The following is a 24,449-nucleotide window of genomic DNA, read 5'->3' as shown; positions in this document are numbered from 1 at the left end:
GGGATAAGAGAGAGGAGAGGGACAAGAGAGAGAGGGACAAGAGAGAGAGACAAGAGAGGGGAGAGGGACAAGAGAGAGAGGAGAGGGACAAGAGAGAGAGAGGGACAAGAGAGAGAGGGAGAGGGACAAGAGAGAGGGAGAGGGACAAGAGAGAGAGAGGGGGACAAGAGAGAGAGAGAGGGACAAGAGAGAGGGAGAGGGACAAGAGAGAGGGAGAAGAGAGAGGGAGAGGGAAAGAGAGGGAGAGGGAAAGAGAGGGAGAGGGAGAGAGAGAGAGAGAGAGGGACAAGAGAGGAGAGGGACAAGAGGGAAGGAGAGGGACAAGAGGGAGAGGAACAAGAGAGAGGGAGAGGGACAAGAGAGAGGGAGAGGGATAAGAGAGGGAGAGGGACAAGAGAGAGTGAGAGAGAGGAGAGGGACAAGAGAGAGAGAGAGGGACAAGAGAGAGGGAGAGGGACAAGAGAGAGAGAGGGACAAGAGAGAGGGAGAGGGACAAGAGAGAGGGAGAGGGACAAGAGAGAGGGAGAGGGATAAGAGAGAGGGAGAGGGATAAGAGAGAGGGAGAGGGACAAGAGAGAGGGAGAGGGACAAGAGAGAGGGAGAGGGACAAGAGAGAGAGACAAGAGAGAGGGAGAGGGATAAGAGAGAGGGAGAGGGACAAGAGAGACAAGAGAGAGGGAGAGGGACAAGAGAGAGGGAGAGGGACAAGAGAGAGAGAGAGGGACAGGAGAGAGAGTTGTACTTTACTGTCAATGCCTAGTTGCTTTAATTTATAAAGTAATTTCTGGTGTGGAACTTTATCAAGCGCTTTCTGGAAATCAAGATGTACAACGTCCAGTGATTTGGTTACGTCATAAACTGAGAAGAGGTTGTTATAAAAGGTCAGCAGGTTTGATAGGCAGGATCTCATGATACAGAAGCCATGCTTATTCTGGTTACTCATATTGAAGCAGTGCAAAGTGGGCTTTTTTGTTGCATTTTTTGTTCAATTGCCCTTGAGCTGTCTACCTTGCTGTAAAAAGAGAGAATTATATATTTATATCACATGATTTAAATCAAAACCCTGGAGAGGACTGAATTACCAAACTTTGTGTCGTCAGTAAATTTGCTGAGATTATTGAGTCCAATGTCAATGTCGTTGATATAAATTATAAAGAGCAGTGAGCCAAACACTAAGCCCTAAGGAACCACATGATAGTCAGAATACATTTGAGTGGTGAGAGTCCCCCCAGTTTAGGAGGAGCTACCTGGAGCCTGACAGCCCTGTGCTGCTGATTGGTTAATAGAAAGCATGGCTATTGTGGCTAAATGTGAGTGCTTTCATTAACCATTTAATGTGTTGTCTAGTACCGTCAGAGTTGTATTTTGAGACGTTCATTCCTCATTGCAAACGACTGTTTTATCTCCTGAAATGAAAAATATCCAAAAGAATAACTAGAGTAACTACTGAAATTTGGTGATAAATACTTTTTGAAAACTGCTGCACGAATGAAAGAAGTCAACTGACAGTTCCCATAACCCCTCGGAAGATCAAATCTAAGCTGTTAATGACTTTTGGACAGGGTAGAGTAAGGCTCTTCGTCTCATCAACACCTCTCCTCTTACTGACAGTCTTCTACCTCTTAAATTCCACCGCAATGTTGCCTCTCTTTCTATCGTCTACTGATATTTTCATGCTGACTGCTCTTCTAAACCTGCTAACTGCATGCCTCCCCCCCTCCCACAGCCCCGCTGCTCTCTTGCTCACCCCTATACTGTCCAAATCCCTTATGCAAGAGTTAACCAGCATCTTCATTCTTTTATCCCTTCTGCTGGTAAACTCTGGAACAGTCTTCCTTTGTGTTTCCTCCTGCCTATGACTTGACCTCTTTCAATAGAGGAGTGTCAGACACCTCTCAAACTTAACCTCTCTTTTGGCCTCTTGTTCTGTAATTCTTTAATTGGAGCAGCACTTGACAGGCTTTTTTCCTACCACTTTGTTTTATTGCCCTTGAGCTGTCTCCCTTGCTGTGGGGGAGAAAAAAAAAAAAAAGAAAAAAAAAAACTAACGGAAGGGTTAGATGGAAAAGGTTAATTAATTCAGCAGCAAAAGGAGGAGGAAAAATAAGTGTATGAGTGTGTGTATTTACCTAGTTGTATTTACCCAGTTGTGAAATACAGGAAAAGAGCCGTACTAGGCTCGTGCTGTCCCGTCTCCATAACGCTTATTATCCAGTTTGGCTTTAAATTCATGAATCGTTTTTGCACACACAGTCTCCTCGTCAAATCCGTTCCATGTTATTATGCTGTGTGTGTGTGTGAAATAGCTAATAAGTCTTGCCAAGATGGTGCCAAATGCCCAACCAAGTCTTCCAAGTCGGGCGGGGCAGTGAATGTAAACAAAGCAAACATCATTGTTAATGTGGCCAAAGCCACCTGTTCTCCACCTTCTTACCTTCTACGAATATTTCGTTCAACTACAATTGCTGTTTCCGGTAAAGGGTCACACATTAGAGTTGCTGAGGGTTTATTGTGTGGGAACTGTTGTGTGGGACACAATGTTTGCTGGGCTCAGTTGATCCACTGTTTAGTTTGGCTCATTTTCACCCATGGCTCAACTGAACGCAAGTGTGTGATACTGTCCCAGTTGCTGAGGTCAACCCTGCCAACCTGAGGACTTTACTGGGTTTAATATCAGGAAGTGCTGCAATACAAGAGGAGTGAATTGCTGAGAGAGGGTGATGCACATCTGCAGGGCCCTAATTTCTGGGGGGATTAGGGGGGCCATAGTTCCCCCAATGTTTTCTAATCGGCCTCAGTGTTTTTTTTTTTTTTTTCCCATCACTTGTGCATGCCCCAGCCCCCCCCCACCACCACCCAAAAAAAAAAAAAAAAAAAAAAAAAAAAAAATCGTGAGCCCTCTAGCCTCCCCAAAAAATCTGCCAAAATAACAGCCCCGATCTGGGTGTGAACGAGGGTGGTAATGGTAGTGACATTGGGGCAGGTTCTGAGTAAGCTGACACACTTCCAACTCCTAACTTCTTTACTCAAAGAATTTTGTTAGTAGTTATATATATATATATATATATATATATATATATATATATATATATATATATATATATATATATATATATATATATATATATATATATATATATATATATATATATATATATATATATATATATATATATATATATATATATATATATATATATATATATATATATATATATATATATATATATATATATATATATATATATATATATATATATATATATATATATATATATATATATATATATATATATATAAAGTAAAGAAAAAAGTAACCTTCTGAAAACTTTGTGTGATTTTATTTCTACGATTTGAAGTTTGCCCCCAAACTAGCAGTTTCAGAACTAGCAATGTTTCTTTGGTCTCTTTTTATCGCTAGACATGGGGCTCCACTGTAGAGCAGTAGATGTATGGAATGGATTAAGGGAAATTGTTGTGTGTCAAACAGTTTGAGGAAAAACAGGACAATTATAGATTTGAAGACAGGACCACATGAACGTAGCTCAGACCCTGTATACTACAACTAAGTAAATATTACTAGGTAAATATATACCCATACATACACACCTGGAGGATGGTGCATGTACAGACCAGCCAAAATCTGCAATCTTGAGGTCCCCCCGAAGATTTAGTAATAGATTTTCAGGCTTTATATCTCTGTGGATAACCTTCTTGCTGTGGCAGTACCTGAAAGTTTAAATAGACAATTAGTAAATACAGGCAGAAAGAGGATAATTATGGGACGACAAGTAATCAATAAAGTGCTTAACCCCTTTGGCACCGCTCCGCTTTCCAGCGTTCCACTCCCCCATACCACTCTCCACCCGGCCGCATTCACCCTCCACCCCGGCGTTTTACGCAACAGCGAATGGGTCGGACATGAACTGCCACCCTTGGTCAACAATAGGTTCAGTGTCATCCAATAACTCATCATCACTGTCATCTTGAGAGTCACTATCACCACTCACATAACTTTCGTCACTCTGTTCCTCATCAGAGCTACCTGGCAGGTACTCTGACCCTGACTCAAAAAGTTCATCACTCGACATGACGCCGTAACATGCAAAAAAGTCTGTCACGCAACTGAATCAAATAAGGCTAGGGGTAGGGAGCACAAAAACACTGTAATCCTGCTTGTATGGATGCCTAAGGCAAACTGAGAGGTGTAGCGCTCTGAGTGGGCTTCAATGCTGTGACGTTGACCCGCATCATTGGCATCTGGGACTCTGATTGGGTCCCGAGATTGTGGGTGGAGCTTCAGCCATCCCCAGCACACAAAGCCTGTCCATAAACACCACCCAGTGCCTCCAAACCGCTTTCATTTCAGCGCTAATAAAAAAGACGTACACCCATACGTCCCGGTATGGTTTTCTGAAGCAAAAAAGACGAACATGTGTACGTCCTGGTGCGGAAGGGGTTGAGGTAGACAGGGGAGAGAGTGGCTGAGTGGTCAGTACATGGATGTGGTGACCCAAAGGATCCAGGTTCAAGTAAATCCTTCAAAAAATAAAATTCACCCAAATCTCTAACAGGCTGGGGTTGCAAACCAGGTTCTGCAAGAGAGCCTACCAGCACTAAAATAAAATAAATGTCAGTGACATGACTTCCTCTTGATGTGAATAACACCCACAATAGCAAATACAAAAATATATGTCCAACCATTTCAGAGGACAGTGCAACCATCTGAAGTGGTTTGATGGAAGAGTATAAGACGTGAGGGATTTTAAAGAGCTCCTAATATATAAAAATGCATGGCAGGTAACCTCTGAAAGGCCAGGGCAGGAAGGGAGGGCACACTATTCACTCCAAAAGTCACATATTGAGTCAGGTAGCCTCCCCATACATGCTCTGTGAGTGTGACTAAAGAAGAGGGATATTAAAGGGGTGTAAAGATGTAGTGCGGCGACGACCTTATGAGCGAGCCTCCCATAACCCATTCAGCGAATGGGGTACAGGTAACTCTCGATTTACGCGAGTTTGGTTTACGCTTTTTTTAAATAACGTGGGGTCCAAAATCCAAATAAATGTTTAGTTTACACTTTTTTTTTTCTTCACATACACGATATTTTATGGAGTGGCCACCAGATGTCTCACGCAACTGGACTCACACGGCGCCGCGGCCACACAGCTGAGCTCAGTTCTTCCCGCTCGCCACTTGAACAACAATACAGTACCCATCCTGCCATGCTACTCAACAATAGGGGTGGGCAGGTACCAGTACCAGCTATACGGTACGTCACCAGTACCAGACTGCTCGGTACCGGTACCAATATTAGCCAGTCACTCATGGTGTCTCTCATTTCTTCCTCACACGAGTGAGGCTGAGACTGAGTGCCTGAGTGGATATCTTGGTGATATGGATATTCTCTCTCTCTCTCTCTCCACTGAATGAACTGAATATTTATTTTTTGATAGAAACCTACCTCGTTTGATTTACATTGTTTTTGATTTACGCGACCTCTTCAAGGACACAATACTCGTGTAAATCGAGATTTACCTGTACCTCTTTGGCCGATTCGGTAAGGAGTGGCTCTCACATCATGCTGGTCGCGGGTTCAATCCCAGGCAGTCGGGGAATACCCTCTCCTTGTTGTGATTAATTTCTCGTGTATCTCAATACACACAGAGGACGTGTGGGACCGAGAGAGTAATAGAAAGAGAATAGAAATTCTCTTCATTAACCCCTTCACTAACGACGCCAAAAAAAAGCGCCCGGCATATCCAGATCACCGCCCTAAATTTCAAATGTCGATTTTTGAATAACAAGTTTTCAGTCATAAACTCAACACAATCATGACGTATTATATATGAAAACATGCAGAATTAAATGGAGCACATAAAGAAACATAAATTAATAGATAACGTTGAGATGTAAGCATAAATATAGAGATAAAATAACTCATATATTGGCTAAAGCGAACCAGGACGCAGTATGCGCGTCCTCGGATATGGTACGGGGCACGCAAGGACGCAGTATACGCATCCTCGTGTTGAAGGGGTTAAAAAGATACATTATTATTATTATTATTATTATCAGGGCTGGATTATCCATTTCGTAGGCCAAGGCACAACATATAATTTTGGTATTTTTTTTAGTTCGGGGAAAGCAATACAGTAAACCCTCTCGTATCCAGGTTAACAGAGCCACGGAGTCACCCGGATATGGGAAAAACCTGGATATGGTGTAGGTTAAGTCTACGGACCCGAAAACCCAACTTTCGATCATGGCCTGCCATAAAGGCAATAACAGAGTACTGCATAGGTGCTTCTGTCCATACTCATAATATGGTACGCCCCATGGCTTTGAAGCAGTCAATCTGCACCACGGAGTGAAATGCGCGCAATTGACGTGCTCCGGGCGCTGAGAAAAGGGTTCGAGCAGCATCGTCACGGTTAGCACTCGCGGCAATCTCTCCCTGGCTTTTCGCAGTCCTGCTGCACCTTGGGGGGATCTGTTACTTGGGATCGGCAATTAGGCGCGACAGCCTCAGACGCTAACCCATTGCTGGAGTGCCTAGCCCCGTGTTCACAGGCAGCAGCTAATGTTCCTCTGCCTGGCCAATCACAGCAGCGGGGCCCGGACCCAACCCAGAAAAGCCCAGGTGTTTGTGGCAGCTTAACTGCCCAAGTCTGCACCATCGTGTTTACCACGTAGGCTTTCTAGCAGACCCAGCACTGCCACAAGAAACTTTTTACAGGTCCAGTTTTACAAAACTGGAAGGCCGACGCTCTGTGCTGTTCTTAGATGCACGCCTGTGGCTTTATCGCTGTGTAGCTGCGTTAGCAACCTCGTGGCTACGAGCACCGCGGGCTTTACCACCCGGGTCAACCAAAAGCCATACCAGAGCGATACCCGAAGCGGTCCAGGCCGGCAACGGGCATCAAGCGCTCAAAGCAAGCTTCTATATGGACACCCAGGCAGGCATCCCTGGGCGCTACCCTTTTAAGCCCGTCAATGAGCCCGAAGACCCACAGACGTCGGGCAAGTACGCCAGGCCGCCCCACTCTGATTGTGAGTGGGAAATATAACCAAGGAGTCAATGACAACTTGGCGCATCCGCTTGCGCGGTGATATGTGGCTGTTTAGTTACACTGTGTTGCCCTTGCGAGCCAGGAGGGGCGGGTACCCCTTGCACAGTGCATCCAGCGGGACCACAGGGAGGCCAGCCACAAGAAGTAACCACGATTTACGGCCAGCCTGCACCTCCAGATCGGGCTGGCCCACAGGACTCCCAAACCCCTTCGGGCCCCTTTACTTGCCTTACCGTAAGCATGGTAAAATCCTTCTTTCACATGTCGGACCAAGGGCGGAACTTATCCACATTTCTTATTCCGCCTTCTCCACGGGGACGCAGCCCCTACTCACCTAGTCCAGTCTGGATTTAGGCAGTCATCAAGGCTTATAAGCTAGGGTTCGCACTGTGTGTTTCATTTAAACAGTCCTTTGACACTCCTGCCATTTAACCCTGCACTGCCTTAACTCTTGTCACTTTGATATGGTCTGCAGCGCTCAGCAAGAACGTTTATGTGCCAGTTGTACTGCGAGGCACACAGCTTTCCTGCAAACCTTCGTACCAGGACATCAATATCATTGCTATGTGCAAGCTGGGGCGTGCCTTACGGGTGCTGTATGCCGCCCAGGCAGAACTTTTTAGAGGCATCGCGCAGGCAATTTGAAGGCAACTTTTGGCAGCACGCGACAATTTTTTTTATTTTTTGGGAAAAAATCAAATATTTTTTAAAACTCCCGGATACGGGCGAGGTTGGATATGGTGCACCCGGATAACTGAGGGTTTACTGTACAGTATTTTGTTGGTTTGGGAGATTCTTTAGTTAGGAAAATAAACTGTAACCAATATATAATATGTATTGAAAGAAATTCATATACCGACTGACAACTGTATCATATATTATGAGATGAGTAATACATCAACATGTTACATGAATTATAAACAAAGTATTTACAAATACTATGAAAATTAAATGTTAGCTTTTCTGCACTTCATTGTTGCAAAGCATTTGATGATGTGATCTATATTTAAGTTTTTCATCATTTGAGATTCAATGCACAGAAGAGCAAGATTTGTCAGTTTTACTCGGCCCATCGTCGCCCTTGAGTAATTCTTCACTCTTTTCAGAGTTGAAAATGAACATTCTCCTTCACAAGAAGTAGCCAGAATGCTCAAATAAATCTGAAATGCGACACATACATTGGGAGATACTCCAGCTAAGTTCCTTGAAATAATGTACTGCAGCATGTCATTCACTGATTTTTCCTGATGTCTTTCTGTGGTCAACATGTTGTGCAGCAAAATGATCTCATCAATGAAATCAGCTTCCAAATCACTCTGGTAGTGTTGCACAAGACCATCTGTCTTTTCACGAAAAGCATTGCTATCAGACATGCTGAAACCTGTCAGGAAATCAAATCTATTTCCTAATTCCTGACAGACTTTGCTTCTCCCTTTTATTTCCTACAAGAATCTGTCAACAATGACGAGAAATTTTTTGTGTTTGAAAGCATTCTTTGGGGGTCAGTACTGCATCGGTAACACTGGCTTCATCAAAGAATGCCTTCCTAACACGCTCCCTCACAGTAGACTCTTTGTGGTCACTTGAAACAAGTTCTTTTGCCTGGTCTTCAAAAAATTGGAATGAATCACAAATGTTTTCAAGATAGTTTACCAGAGAGTTTAGAAGTTTCACCACAGTACATATTTCAATACCAGGTTCTTGAAGTGCCTTGCTGACAATGTTAGTTTTAGTTAAAATATCATTCCACATTTTGCACATCAATGCTGTTTCCAGTTGTTTGAGTGACAACAAGTGAACTTGCTTGGTTAGCTGCTTTGTCGCAGAGCTTTCCGTAATTTCAGATAATGTTTGTAAAACTTCAGAGTAGTTCAGCGCCAAGGCAGCACAGCTTACAATAGTAACTCCATAAACGGTAAATCAAATAGGAATTGCAAAAAATCCACCTGACCCACCGGTGGGTCAGATCGCATGGTATGTGTTAATTGAAAAGAAAACTCATGATGAAAAACTTGTGCTTCAGCTCCTTTTTCCAATGATGTATTGTTTATTAAAATTGGTCAAATAGCAGCAAAGTATTTCCAAAAAACTGAAACTAATCCCGTTTTCAAAAATAGTTAGTCTGCGGGGACTTGAAGAATTCGCCCTTTAAACCTAGATGCCTGCCCGGTTGGTATTCTTTACTGAATTCCAGTTTTTTCTTTGTTTTGAAGAACTTTGTGTGTCTGATGGTGTCCTTTTCTTGCAAATCCTGGTCATGAGCCGACGTGCGAAACTTATCTGGCTCCTCCGGGGTGACTGATGTGTCAGCTCTGCAGCCTCGTAGGCCATCGCAGATGCTAGTTTGCCTCAAGATGCCATACAAATATTCTTTTAGGCCATTTTCTATGCTGAAACATGACAATGTATGCACCTGTGTATGAATATAGCTTTTTTTTCCCTATGTCCCAGCCTTTAATGCCGGTAGGCTTTCTTGAGGGGCCTGGATGGTAGTCGGCCCCAGCCCGTCATGGCGCAGGTGATGTGAGTGACGAGCAGAAGAGGGCGGGTGAATTCAGCCATAACGGTCATTTTTGCTTACTTCTTCGTAATATTTTGCCACAAGCTAGCTGAGGCATGTACGAAGATTTGTGATTTTTTTTCAATTTTATCGATTTTTTTTTTCTTTAATTAAATCCACCATGCAAGTCCTCTATAGAATATGCTCTGACAAAACATTACCTGAGGTGCTTTCATTGGAAGTTGAGTGCATAGGTTCCCTTGTATTATCAGTTGCTTATCCTTATAGTGTCCCACCATTATTAAATCAACCAGATCAGTTCCCATTGTGGTAGGCGTGAAAGTTGTCACATATGACAAATGGGCCATCTGATACATGCACTAAACTTATTTTTTTTATTTCTTGTATATACTCATGAATAAAGTCCAGAGCTGTACTCTACACCTCATAAAATAAATGTAAGTGCAGGTGAGTAATCAGTGTTCAATATTAAATCCCTTTTACATTCCCCTATTTTCAGTTAGTTGAAAGAAAAGTTGCACAGTGTTCTTTAACTTGAAAATACTTGTAAAAATTGCACAAAAAAACAGCCCTGCAACTCTAGAGAGAGGTGCAGCACAACCAAAAGCACAACAAAATGTTCTTGTGCAATTCCCCACTTTAGCATGACAGCATACATATGTATATGAAGAAAGCTCACAGGGTACTTACTTTAGTGCCTCTGAGAGCTGCTTGATGTAGATGGCACCTTTTTTCTCTGTGAATCTTCCATTTTCCTGTGCTTGAAGTACCTTGTACAGCTCTCCTCGCGGTGCAAACTCTAAGATGAGATAAACTCTTGTGTCGTCATAGAAGTAACCATACAGACGCAGAATATTCGGGTGTCTGTGGGGTGAGAGAGGAAGTGATGAATATCTGAACAGATAAACTGAATATTTAACTGAGCTCTAAACGGAGATGTCAATAAGTTTCTCCATATAAGTGTATTAATTTTTCAAGAGGAAGTTAGCTGGAGTAACTTGAACCTACCACCATAGCAAAAGATAATAAAATTAACAAAATTGAAAATACAATAGTCACTCCATATGCATGTTTTTTTTTTTTAATGCATGATATTGGATATACAGTACCCTCTCAAGTTTCGTGCTATCCAAGTTTCACGCTTAGTACTAAATACTAACCATCCAGACTTCCACGCATTATCACCCTGAGTTTCGCGCTGCTTTGACAAGTACGGGTCACATCTACCTACCGTCGGCGTCATGCGTGCTGCCTTAAAAGGCAGTGTCACACTGGCCGTTTTCATCCAACCATTGGGGCTACGGGCAACCGCGGTTGCCTGAATGCCCAATCAGGAGCGAGTTGTCGGTTGTCCGTACAAATGGAAATGGTTGTGGATACGAGCGTGGTTACGTGGGTACCGCGCAGCTGTACGTAAACTAACAGATGACGGCAGTGGCTGAGGAGTGAGGAGCAATGGAAGATGGCCCACCAAGAGGCTCATAAAGTGGAATGGCAGAGCTGCTTTATTTACTATTAAATTGACAAGATAAGAGAACACCCTGTGCCGTGGAACCACAGTTCAAGTAACATTTTTTCTCCAGTCTATGAAAACTGTAGACCAGCCGTCCCGGCGTTGTGTTCCTGGCTGTCCTCCCGCAAACTACGCATGCTCAAAAGCGAATGTAAACAAAGATGGGGTGCGAGCCTCGGCGGCTTGTATGCCCTCCTGGACGTGACTGCCTCCCGTTCACCCTCCATCTCAGACGAGACGTCGGGTTACCTTCACGATGGTGGTCGAACGTAGTTCCGGTGCCTCAAGAATAGGGAAACTGCGGCTGCTAAACCCAGGTGCAGAGCCTACACCTAAAGAGTGGTTAGCGGTTGCGAGTCTCCGTAACAACCGTAACACACTGATTTGTGTTTTATATGATTTATCATTGCTATTTGCTAGTAAAATTACTTTAATTCTCTATAAAATAACAAGTAAAATGATTTTTATATAAATATTTCTTTGAGATATGGGACGCATTAATGGGATTCACATTAATTTAAATGGGGAAATTCGTTTTGGTTTACAAGCATTTTGGTGTACGAGCAAAACTCCCAAACAAATTAAACTCGTAAACCTAGGTATTAGTGTCTACAGGAAATCGATATATCTGGCTCGATGTGATGTCTGGAAAATATCACGAAAAAGTAAAAAAAGGACAATTTTATTTTCGAAATTAGCCATATGCTATATACGAAATAAAACAGTTTCATGAGTTTTACCTTACACTTATGTGTCATTGGCGGTATGTCTCGGTCGTCCAGCACACTCCACGCATTATGCAGGCAGTATTCCATGTCAGTCCCTCACTTCAACTCTCACTTCAGCTCACTTAGTTTTATGAACCTTTTTGAACTGTATGATCCGAATCAATCCCCAGCAGCCGTGAAAAGTGAGATGGCATGAGGGGGGTGAGGGGGTGGGAGTGGGGGGGTGGTGGGGTGTTTGTTCGTGTTTGTGTTAAACGTTGGCAATGTTAACCTTCCACAGCCCACAGGTGAACATTTGAAGTTAAGTGATGAGTTATATGTTAATGAGTTAGGGATTGTCTAAACATATATAATGCATTTTAAAACAGTAATGGAACCAATGGTAAGTATGTTTTAATTTATTATGAGCTTTGTTTTTCATTGTATTGTAAGTTGTAAATTGCTTTTTTAGCATTTTTTTTTTTTTTTTTTTTTTTTTTTTTTTGCTAACTCCTATTTTAAACAATCCTATGGGGATAGAAAATTTAAACCCCCTCGATATGAACATAGGTTTTCAGTCTGTATATGTACTTGACTCCAGTATACATTGTATTTATATACAATGTTAAGGTCACAGCCCAACTGCTGAACAGCATAAGACAATAATAAACAAATAGGTCCACCGGCTATTCAGGGTTCCCAATTTGTTTTGAAAACAAAATTTCCTGATTTTTCCCTGATGGATTTTCATTTTTTCAGGATAACTATTTCAACCTATTTCCAGGTTTGACATCTTTACTACAAGGTAAAGATAATTTCAGTGCCAGATTCATGTGGTGTTAAATTGGAGTATAACTGAATGTCAGTGTCCCTCTTCTATTCAAAAATATATTTACTCTTACTTAAAAACAAAATACTGGAAAATTTTCTTGGTGTGGCATATTGATATCGTGTTGGTACAAGTAACTCATGATTTACGCGAGTTTGTTTTACGCGTTTTTGAAATAACGCAGGGTCCAAAATACAAATAAATGTTTAATTTACATGTTTTTTCCACTTATACGTGATATTTTGTGGAGTGGCCACCAGATGTCTCATGCAACTGGACTCACACGGCGCCGTGGCCACACAGCTGAGCTCAGTTCTTCCCGCGTGCCACTTGAACAACAATACAGTACCCTCGCTGCCACGCTATTCAACGATAGGGGTGGGCAGGTAATGGTACCAGCTATACAGTACGGTACCGGTACCAATACTAGCCAGGCGCTCATGCTGTCCCTCATTTATTTCTCAGACGAGTGAGGCTGAGACTGAGTGCCTGATTGGATATCTCAGTGATATGGATATTCTCTCTCTCTCTTTCTCCCTCCACTGAATGTATAACGCGCAACTTTTTCACATAAAAAAATGCCAGAAAGTTTAGCCCTGCGCATTATACGCCGAATGTACAAATTTTTAATGATTTTTTTTCTTCTTTGGAGTGTTTTTATGGGTCTGTGTTTTGTCTTATCCAAAAACACCGCAAGCTTACCTTTATTATTGTTAATGATCCTTCATAGTCCATGGCTGTCTTATAATATGTTACCATAGAATACAGGGCGATCAAATAACTACTATACAAAAATTCAATCGGTGGAGAGTCACCTATGCCCTGCTGTTATCCCGTTCTCCCATCGGGCGCCATTTGTATGATCTTGATCTTGATGTCACAGGTGGCTTACGATTGTATGACTAAGGAGCAGTACAAGCTACATAAAAGAATCATATTGGAAAAAAACATCCATGTGTTCATTATTAATTATTGATATTAGTGAGAATAATGGGGTAAATATGACATCAGAAACTGTACATCATGAGTCTTGTACGAGGAGTCATTTCACGCCCAGCCACCATTTGCATTGTTTACAAACCACACAACCACACCCACACAACAAACAGCTGCATGCCGCGTGTCACTAGAACAGTAGGAATTGTGTCTTGCCTAGTTGTCTGTCATAACCTACGAGTGATGGTGGGAATAATATGCTTACTATGATATCAGAAGCTGTGCATCATCATTATGTTTACGGGGATGTATTTCTCACAACACCAGCCCGGCCGCTATTTTCATTGCTTTACTCAAGGACACTTGTCAATTCAAGCAGTAACGATTACACCAAAAATATATAAATTTCAGGAAACTGTACATTGTCAATGTTCTTTAACCCGTACATATTTCTGAGCATTTTAAGAACTTTTTTTTTTTTGAAAATTGTTGTCTTAAAGTTTGGGGTGCGCGTTATACACCGCAAAATACGGTATTTATTTTTCGGCAGAAACCTACCTCTTGTTTGATTTACATTGTTTTTGATTTACGCAACGTCTTCAAGGACGCAATACTCGCGTAAATCAAGAGTTACCTGTACGTCCAAGTGTGTGCATGTGTGTGTGGCAATGTTGGCAGGTATAGTACATACTGTACAAACCATAACATTCCATATTTTATAAAAAGAGAACTATAATTCTGTAAAAAAAATGACTACACCTGCCAATACTACAAGATATCCCTGTCAAAACCAACCCATTGGTGGGCACCTATACATAAGGTGACCAGATTTGCTGAAGCTAAAAGCGGGACATTTTCACAAACACACACACACACACGTGCGCTTGACTAAGAGTGCACCTCACACCAGCGATCTAATACTAATGTGAGTAGGGCCGGGGACATGACTTCTTATACGAACTCCATACCCGTATCAAGGTAAAGATAGATATGTAAGGTACCTTCCCCCCTACCACACCGTGCAGGCGGGCATGACGCCACGCTACATACAGAGGGGGAGAAGTAAAGATGTATATAAGTAGTTCATGAAAAAAAGTGGGACGTTTCAATACCAAATAAAATAAGAGCAGGAGAGGTGTATATAAAGCAGGACGTTTTAGGGACACTTAAAAAAGCGGGACAAACAAAAAAAAGTGGAACTGTACCGCCTAATAGTGGGACTCTGGTTACCTTACCTATATACTGGAGTGTAGGTGCCACCTAGTGGGTGTTGTGGACATTGATTAGGGGGAAGAATCCAATGTATGTCAGGACTTCTGCTTTGTTCATTTGGAGTAAGGTACGTAATGAATTTATGAAACACTGGCTTAACAAGTGCTTCGGATAACTCTGACAACATTTTCATTCAAAATTAAGTGTCAGAATAAAACAGGTACATTACACGGCAAAAGAAAATTAGGTAATTTAAGTAGAAGTGGATAACCTTTAATTTCCTGTCATTATCCAGTGTATACTATACATGAAATGTTATACGCAGTTTTTTCTAATGCATGCAATAATTTGGAACCAAACATTCATGTATAAGGATTTATTGTACTACATCTAAATAAAAATTACAAACACCACAGCTATACCTCTCACCTTAAATGTGCTTGTATTTCTATCTCTCTTCGCAGCTGGTGTTCCACGTTGGCTTTCTGTAATTGTGACTTGAAGAGCACCTTCAAGGCCACAATGAACTTGCTTGACTTCTCACGTGCCAGGTACACATTGCCAAACTTTCCCTTACCCAACGGCCGTCCAATTTCAAAGTTGGCCAGTGACCATTTCTTCTGGTCTCTGAAGCAGAAAGGGTATATGGTTAAGTGGGTATGTAAGGTTAGGGGCAAAGAGGTAGGGAATAGTGTAGCGATAGTATTAGGGCAGGTGGTGGTATAAAGTTAAATTGGGGACATAAGTTAAGTCATGAGTGGCCTTGATACTCTATGAGTGCTTTATGGGAAGCAGTGGCTGAGTGGTCAAAATGCAGCTGTGGTGTACTAGAGGACCCAAGTTCAAGCCTGCCCTCCATTACAAGCTGACAATTTTCAGTCACCGCTGAGTGGCCTAGGACTATCCACATGTAAATAGTTTGGATCCCTCCCCAAATTTGTCTGTAAGAGCGAGGGTTTACTATATGCAAAAAGTATGTCATATATATATATATATATATATATATATATATATATATATATATATATATATATATATATATATATATATATATATATATATATATATATATATATATATATATATATATATATATATATATATATATATATATATATATATATATATATATATATATATATATATATATATATATTTTATATTGTAGGCAGGGGCATAGAGCAGCCCACCATACATGCCCTGGGTCACAGTGGTGGGTGAGTGATCTTGAGATGTTTTTTTTTTGTCATAGGTGGTGCTGTAAGGTCATGGCAGACTGATTTAGCTATCCACACAGTAATCACTTGTCAAATTCTCGAAGGTAGACAACAAGCGACTCTCAGCTAGATGCCACGCGTCACAAGACTGTTTATTTTGAAACAAACATCACCCAAAAAGAATGGAGTTTGAGTAAAATTAAATATTTTTAACAGCTTTATGGTTATGAGAGGAGTACTCTGATGTACGTTCCATACTCTTTTCTTAGTCTCAAAATGCAGTGTAATTTTGCCGTTTCTCGGCCACTTCTCGGCTTTCCCATAGCTGAAGCCCATGGGTTAAGCATTCTGCAACCTCCCATCTGGAGTCTTGTAATTCCTGTTGGGAGGGTCTTCTGCTGAAAGAAGTTGAATAATGTAGAGTAGTCATCAGCGTATGAGTGGATAGGACAGTTTGTTTGGAAAAGATCATTGATGAATAATAGAAAGAGAGTGGGAGACAGGGCAGAGCCCTGCAGGACACCACTGTTGATAGATTTAATGGGAGAACAGTGACCGTCTACCACAGCAGAGATAGAACGGCCAGAGAGGAAACTGAAGATAAAGGTACAGAGAGAGGGATAGAATCTATAGGAGGGTGGTTTAGAAAGCAAAGACTTGTGCCAGACCTTGTCGAATGCTTTCAAAATGTTTAGGGCAACAGTGAAAGTTTCACCGAAACAGCTAAGACAGGATAACCAGGAGTTAGTTAAGAATGTTTGTCATTTTTTGGCATTTTCTGCATGTACTATATTTCTATTCTCGCTAAATACTAATCGTATCAATGAAACTTGAGGATCTTATACTTAAGTTCCAAAGATGTATGCATGTTAAAATTCATGATACTCTGAAAAGACTGAATGTCACCTCCTGCATAACTCGCGTCACCTCCCCTTAAGGTTTGATTCAAAATATTTAGAGATTGGAAAGTAAAGCTATAGGACAGTAGTTTGAGGGATTGGAACAGCCACCCTTCTAAAACCCCATTCACACAAAGGCGATCTCTGGACGAAAGCATCACGATACTGGTTTGTTCTGTTATCTTCGGAAATTGGTGCACTTTGGCCCGTCCCAGGGGCTTGGATTATTTTGGCACGACGCTTGCACAAGTATTGCCCAAATGCTGGACGGAAGCTGCACAACCATAACGATGCCTGCACGACACCTGCCCGGTATCTGGACAATCGACGACGATCAATTTTGAGATTTGAATTTAACGTTTTTTTCAGATGATTCCAGCACGACTAGTGCCCAGCAACAAATGACAGTAAAGAACACTGCCCGATTGCTAAACGAATGCTGCTCAATTATTGGACGAATGGAGAACAACTCCTGACAGGGTATGTGCCACGCCCTTTCCCTCACTCGCTAATCCGAAAACTGGGTGCGGCCGTGACATGTGTGCTGGTGTCCTGACAAACACACACACACACACACACACACACACACACACACACACACACACACACTGGAGAAAAGAGTATGAGTGGATTAACCTGAGAAAAGTGATCCCAGGGTTGGAGAGAGCCATTGTCAGGCGACTGGTTGACCAAAAAATCGAGTCTCAGAATTGGAAAAAACAGTACCTCAGCGCCTTTGGAATATTGGAGTGCATAGGACAGTGAAAACCAAAATGTCCTAAACCTATTTGTATGGCTGTGGCAGCAGTCAATAAATGGGATTTAGCCGAGCGCTGGCAACCCCTGCGACGTGCGAGAGGGGACTACACGCGACGAGGCAAGACGAGGGACGTGAGCGTAAATGACACGTAACACATACACATATTTGTAACTACTAATATACACCTCATCTATATCTTAATTTTTTAGAGTTTATCAATAACTTAGAAATAAGATGTGCTACGAGACGAGGCAAGACGATTGACATGGGCGAAATGAATGACGTGGGGATAGTGGGTAGGCCTACTGAGTGTTGACATATATTACATGATCCAGTCCAATTTTCAGCCATCTAGACCTACTGGCGCGGTTTCTGTACGCATTAAAAAATCACCCTCAATTGAGGCTTGTCGCCTCTCCTCGGGCAAGCCTCAATTGAGGTCTGTCGCCATTCTCGGGTTAAGGAAGGCGAAAATGGAGAACTGTACCGAGATCGAAACGAGTGAAGCGCGGTTTGTTTACGCCGCCATCACAACAACAGGAGCATGCGGCGGATTTTTCTGGCTTTGAGCAAAATAACAGTGAGCTGCAGAATAGATTATTGCAGAGAAGAGTGAAAGGGCTGGAGAGTGATTTTGAAGTGGTAATGAAGATGGTGAGTGAATTGAGAAGGGAGAGAGAGGAGGACAAGAGAGAGAGAAGTTAGAAGCGAAGGTGGGGTGGGAGGGGGATCTGCTAAAGCTGGTGAGGGAGGTGGAGGTGTTGACGATTGATTCGAAGGAAAACAAAAAGCAAAAGAGCAGAATAAGTGGGAAAGATGAAAAGATGAAAAAGTGGAGTGGATAAGAAGGAGTTAGAAGTTGTGAGAAAGGTGACATGATGGTGGAGAGATGATGAAGAGCAGAAGGAGGAGAGAAAGAGAAAAGACTGGGAAAAGAACATGGTGAAAAAAGAGAATGAAAAAAGAGGGCACTGGTAAAGACAGAAAGACAAGAAGACAAAATCTTAAAAAAAGGTTAAGAGAAGGAGAAGTAAAAGCAGTGAGGAAAACAACTTGAGAGATGCAGTGAAGCAAAGGGTACAAGAAGGGTAAAGGGTACAAAGAAGAGGTGTGAGAAATCATAGGAAATACTATCAGGGAAAAAAAAAAGAAAAATCAATGGAAATATCGATTACGGGCTGGAATTGAAGCAGAAGAGTCCTAGAGGAGGAGCTGGGGAAGCTGGGGAGAGAAGAAGAAGGAGAAAGAAAAAAGATCTGAATGAACAGAAAAGAACAAGTTGAATGAACAAGAGAGAATGAGGTTAGAATGAGGTTAAGAAAGAATAAATGAGAAAGAAGTCGGAGAAAAGAGAGAAGAAGAAGTGGTGGAAGAAGTGGATAGAAAAGTGAGAAAATGGTTCAGAGAAAGATGAGAGGAAGGAGGAAAAGGAAGAGAAAGGAAAAAGAAACATATGGAAAGTGAGAAAGGTGGAAAATGAGAGAGTTTAATTAATTAATGGGAGACAAAGAACCTGATATTGTGAGAAGACTAAATGAGACAATTGTGAGGCTAGAGTGAGCTGAGTTGTGTTAAGAAACAGATTAGTAGAGGAGAGAAGAAGCGGAGAAGAAGGAGGTGTGTTAGAGAAGGAGAAAAAAAGGGAGGGTGGAGGGAGGAGGTGATTGAGGTGTGGGGTGGGAGGCATGAAAGGGAGGAAGGGAGTGAGGGAAGAAGGTATGGCCGGTGGTGTTGAAAGTGAGAACAAATGGAGCTGAAGGAAGGAACAGAAGATAAAGCAAGTATGAGTTGTGAGAACATGAAACATGGATGGAGATATTGACAAATGTGAGAAGAATAATTATAATGGAAGATTTCAATGAGGAGGAGGTGGAATGGGATTGGCAGATGCAGGGAGAGAGGGAGGGGAGGGAGATGCAGGGCATGGGGCATGCAGGGCTCTGCAGTCATGGGATTAAGACTCCTGCAACTGAACATGGAGAGGAAAGGTTTGAGACTCACACCCAGAAAGAAATACCATGAACTAGAAGCTGAGGCCAATCATAATAGCGGAATTTAAAAATAGAAAATTTAAAAACAGGTGTCCAAAAGAGAGGTGACCCATGGAAGGATCAAGAAGAAGATCAGAAAAACTGGAAGACTGGAAAAGGATGATAAAATTGGGAGAAGCAACTACTGTAAGGCAGACTTGTACCACATGAGAACTTTTTTGAAATTGCAGTGGGAAGGGCGCTGTACAAAGCTGAAGATAGAGGGAAGGAAAAGGGAAGTTGGTAAAAAGGAGCAGTTTAACAAAAGATGCGAGGCAGCTAGAAAGAGAAAAGAGGAAGCTTGGAAGGGATGGAGGAGACGAAGAATCAACTCGTGGAATGATTTCAAACAAGCAAGGAATGAATATACAAAGATTAGAAGAGAAGAAAAAATGAAAAATGAAAGAGATATAATTGACAAGTGCAAAGACCAACCCAAACTATTCTACAGACATGTGAACGTCAAATCAAAGAATAGAGAAACAATCGATAAGCTGAAAATGGATGGAACTACATATGAGGACCCAGCAGAGATGGCAGAGGTGATGAATAACAGCTTCTATAGAGTTTTCACAAAAGGAGATTTTGTACAACCCCCGGGCCAGGAAAGAGGAAGAGTTATGCAGGAGATACAGTAAACGGTGCAGGAGGTCAAGGAAAGTTTGAACAAGCTGGATGTAAGAAAGGCGACGGGGCCGGATGAAGTATCAGGGTGGATCTTGATAGAATGTAGTGAACAACTTGCAGAGAAACTGCACTCCATAATGAGCGCCTCCCTGAACAACTCTGGACGATTCTAGGCATATTCCTCCTACTCATTCCCCCTCTGACTCCTTTATGCCTGTTATTAAGATTCTTAAGATTGATGTTTTCTATGCCCTCTCTGGCCTCAACTCTCAGAAGGCTTATGGACCTGATGGAGTGTCTCCTATTGTTCTAAAAAACTGTGCCCCCGTGCTGACACCCTGTCTGGTCAAACTCTTTCGTCTCTGCCTGTCAACATCTACCTTTCCTTCCAGCTGGAAGTATGCCTTCATACAGTCTGTGCCTAAGAAGGGTGACCGTTTCAATCTCTTAAACTACCGCCCTATAGCTTTATTTTCCTGTCTATCTAAAGCTTTTGAATCAATCCTTAACAGGAAGACTCAAAAGCATCTTTCCACCTCTGACCTTCTATCTGATCGCCAGTATGGGTTCCACAAGGGGCGTTCTACTGGCGATCTTCTTACTCTCTTAACTGACTCTTGGTCATCCTCTCTTAGCTGTTTCGGTGAAACTTTCTCAGTTGCGCTAGACATATCGAAAGCTTTCGATAGAGTCTAGCACAACTTTTTGCTTTCTAAACTGCCCTCTTTCGGATTCTATCCCTCTCTCTGTTCCTTTATCTCCAGCTTCCTTTCCGGCCGTTCTATCTCTGCTGTGGTAGACGGTCACTGTTCTTCCCCTAATCCCCCTTTTCCAACCCTGGGGTCGCGACCCCAAGTGGGGTCGCCAAGACCTCAAAATATCAAACATGGTGTTATCATATTATAATTAAACATATGCAACTAAACTAGTGAGGTCGCGGTCATGTCTAGAGGTGCATGATTGGGGTCACCTGAAAAAAAGGTTGGGAACCACTGCCCTAAGCCTATCAACAGTAGTGTCCCGCAGGGCTCTGTCCTATCACCCACTCTCTTCCTGTCATTCATCAATGATCTTCTTTCCATAACAAACTGTCCTATCCACTCATACGCTGACGACTCCACTCTACATTATTCAACTTCTTTCAACAGAAGACCCTCTTGACAAAAATTACAAGACTCCAGACTGGAGGCTGCAGAACGCTTAACCTCAGACCTTACTATCATTTCCGATTGGAAAGGAACCTTGTGTCCTTCAATGCCTCAAAAACCCAATTTCTCCACCTATCAACTCGACACAATCTTCCAAACACCCATCTCCTATTCTTCAACAACACTCAGCTGTCACCTTCAACACTAAACATCCTCGGTCTATCCTTAACTCAAAATCTTAACATCTCCTCTCTCACTAAATAGCTTCCTTGAGGCTGGGCGTTCTGTATCGTCTCTGCCAGTTCTTCTCCCCCGCACAGTTGCTATTCATATATAGGGGCTTTGTCCGTCCTCGTATGGAGTATGCATCTCAAGTTTGGGGGGCTCCACTCACACAGCTCTGTTGGACAGAGTGAAGGCTAAGGCTCTTCATCTCATCAGCTCTCCTCCTCTTACTGATAGTCTTCTACCTCTTAAATTCCGCCGCCATGTTGCCTCTCTTTCTATCTTCTATCGATATTTTCACGCTGACTGCTCTTCTGAACTTGCTAACTGCATGCTTCCCCCCCTCCCGCGGCCTCACCGCACACGACTTTCTACTCAATCTCATCCCTTTACTGTCCAAATCCCTTTCGCATAAGTTAACCAGCATTTTCACTTTTTCATCCCTCACACTGGTAAACTCTGGAACAATCTTCCTTCATCTGCATTTTCTCCTGCCTATGACTTGAACGCTTTCAAGAGGAGGGTATCAGGACACCTCTCCTCCCGAAATTGACCTATCTTTCGGCCACCCCTCTTGACTCTTTTGTAGGAGCAGTGAGTAGCGGGCTTTTTTTTTCATTGTTTCCTTTTTTTTGCCCTTGAGCGGTTTCCTCTCCTGTAGAAAAAAAAAAAAAAAATCACTCACTCACTCTCAATCCCTCACCCACTCATACTCACTAACTCACTCACACTCACTTAATCACTCATACTAACTAACTCACTCACGCTCACTTAATCACTCATACTAACTAACTCACTCACGCTCACTTAATCATTCATACTAACTAACTCACTCACGCTCACTTAATCACACTTACTCACTCATACTCACCAACTCACTCACACTCACTTACTCACACTTACTCATACTCACTCACTCACACTCACTCTTATCTAATCCCACTTACACTCATTCACTCACACTCTCATTCTCTTACAGGGTACCCCCCCCCCCGACCTACTCAGAGCCTTGGGTGGGGTAAGAGGCCTTTGATGAGGTCTCCTCTCTGAAGTTCTGCTGTTGTGCTGACGGCATCTCTTTGAAAGCTTGCATCTTGGTCCTACTGGAAGCACTGCGAGGAATGAAAAGACAAAAGAGAAGGAAGATTAAATGACAGAGTTTACTGATCATTAGCTTACAAAGATAAATGATATGAAGAAAAGGTAAACATATAAAATATTGTTATTACTGATGATTAGGACCAGTAGTGCAAAGATCATTTTTATTCTCATCAATGAAGCAATAGGGGCATACCCCAAAGAGCATGCCATTTCATATATCCTACAATGCCCAACCCAGGGGCCCCCCAACAGTTTCCATGCATGCCCCCTTCCCATTCTGAGCACTGCATGGTAAGATCCATTGAATTGTCCTCCCTCACTTGCCAAGTGATATAGAAGGTTTACTGAGTCGTCATCTTTCCCTCTAATCCCAAGCCATTCATAACACCACGCAGTCATATTATGAATGTATATATATTCCATAAATAGATAACGTACAAACTTAACAGTGAGACAGATCGCCATGCACAGGTCATCGCTATAGATCTGTAAACAATGGGGGTTTCCCCGGGCCAAGCCAGAGGGCTCAAGTTAGAGTCAATGGACTATAGGTAATAGCCCTTAATTCAGTCTCAGGGGGTAACAACCAATGCAAGTCATGCCAGCAATATCCCAAGATTCTGCTTGGACACTTACCAAGAAAGTGCATCAATTCATATCCTCCATCTATTTATCTATCTATATCTCAAACTGATGTATTTTCAATTCAAATTAAATGAAAACAATTGAAGCAGTATGAGTACATACTCTATGAAAAATGTTACTGTTTACTTGAACCTTTCATCTGCATTATGCAAACACAACTAGGTTCCTAGGTTTCTTTGTTTCATCATAGCAGCAAGGTGATAAAATATAGTATTTTCACCCTGTTGCTATCCCTACTGATAGGCATGTGTTCAGTGTGTGTGTGTGTGTGTGTATTTACCTAGTTGTGACATACGGGAAAAGAGCTACATTCGCGCTGTTCTGTTTCCATATCCACTCTTGTCCAACCTTTCCTTAAAATCATGAATGTTTCTTGCACAAACCACCTCCTCCTCCAGCCTATTCCATAGCTCAATGCTTCTGTTTGGGAAGCTAAACTTTTTCACATCTCTCCTGCACGTGGTCGCCCTCAACTTCTTTCCATGTCCTCTTGTTTCTCTCTCGCTCCATACACACAGGTCCTCTCTGTCCAAATGCTCCACTCATTCGCCACCCTGTACACCACTATCTGATCTCTTCTCTCCAGGGTTGTGAGCCCCATACTAATGAGTCTCTCCTCATAAGTCCGATCTCGAAGTTCCGGTACCATCTTAGTTACCACTCTGCACTCTTTCCAGCTTCCTTATGTTCTTTTCATGAGGAGACCAGACCACTGCTGCATACTCTAACCTTGGCCTAATCATTGTGAGTATTATTTTCTTCATCTCCTCATCCAAGTACATATACAAATGCCGTCCTTATGTTCCTCACCAAATTCAGAGTCTGTTCCGTTATCCTGTTGATGTGTTTGTCCGGTGACATGTTCTCTGAGACAGTCACTCCCAAATCTTTTTCCTCCACTCCTCTACATATTATCTCACTTCCCATCTTATAATCATATTTACATCTTCTGCCACTCCTACCAAACTCCATTTTTTAACATTTCCCAAGATTGAACTCCATCTG

At 42.3% G+C, this 24,449-nt stretch overlaps 1 protein-coding gene across 3 annotated transcripts in view; it reads right to left on the bottom strand.

The window, feature by feature from the left end:
- The window catches only part of LOC126982876 (aurora kinase-like), a 44,879-nt gene that overhangs the window by 11,587 nt on the left and 8,843 nt on the right, over positions 1–24,449 (bottom strand). For all 3 annotated transcript variants that reach the window (XM_050835149.1, XM_050835150.1, XM_050835151.1), the window contains exons 2-5: positions 22,700–22,810; positions 15,222–15,419; positions 10,286–10,459; positions 3,610–3,729 (exon numbers count right to left, since the gene is read on the bottom strand). In XM_050835149.1, coding sequence (XP_050691106.1) covers positions 3,610–3,729; positions 10,286–10,459; positions 15,222–15,419; positions 22,700–22,791 — 584 coding nt within the window. In that variant the 5' untranslated portion in view covers positions 22,792–22,810. The remainder of the gene's footprint in view (positions 1–3,609; positions 3,730–10,285; positions 10,460–15,221; positions 15,420–22,699; positions 22,811–24,449) is intronic.

This window comes from Eriocheir sinensis, chromosome 52 (genome assembly GCF_024679095.1).
Source record: "Eriocheir sinensis breed Jianghai 21 chromosome 52, ASM2467909v1, whole genome shotgun sequence".
NCBI classification, from domain to species: Eukaryota; Metazoa; Arthropoda; class Malacostraca; order Decapoda; family Varunidae; genus Eriocheir; species Eriocheir sinensis.
This window is presented reverse-complemented; position numbering and strand designations above follow the sequence as displayed.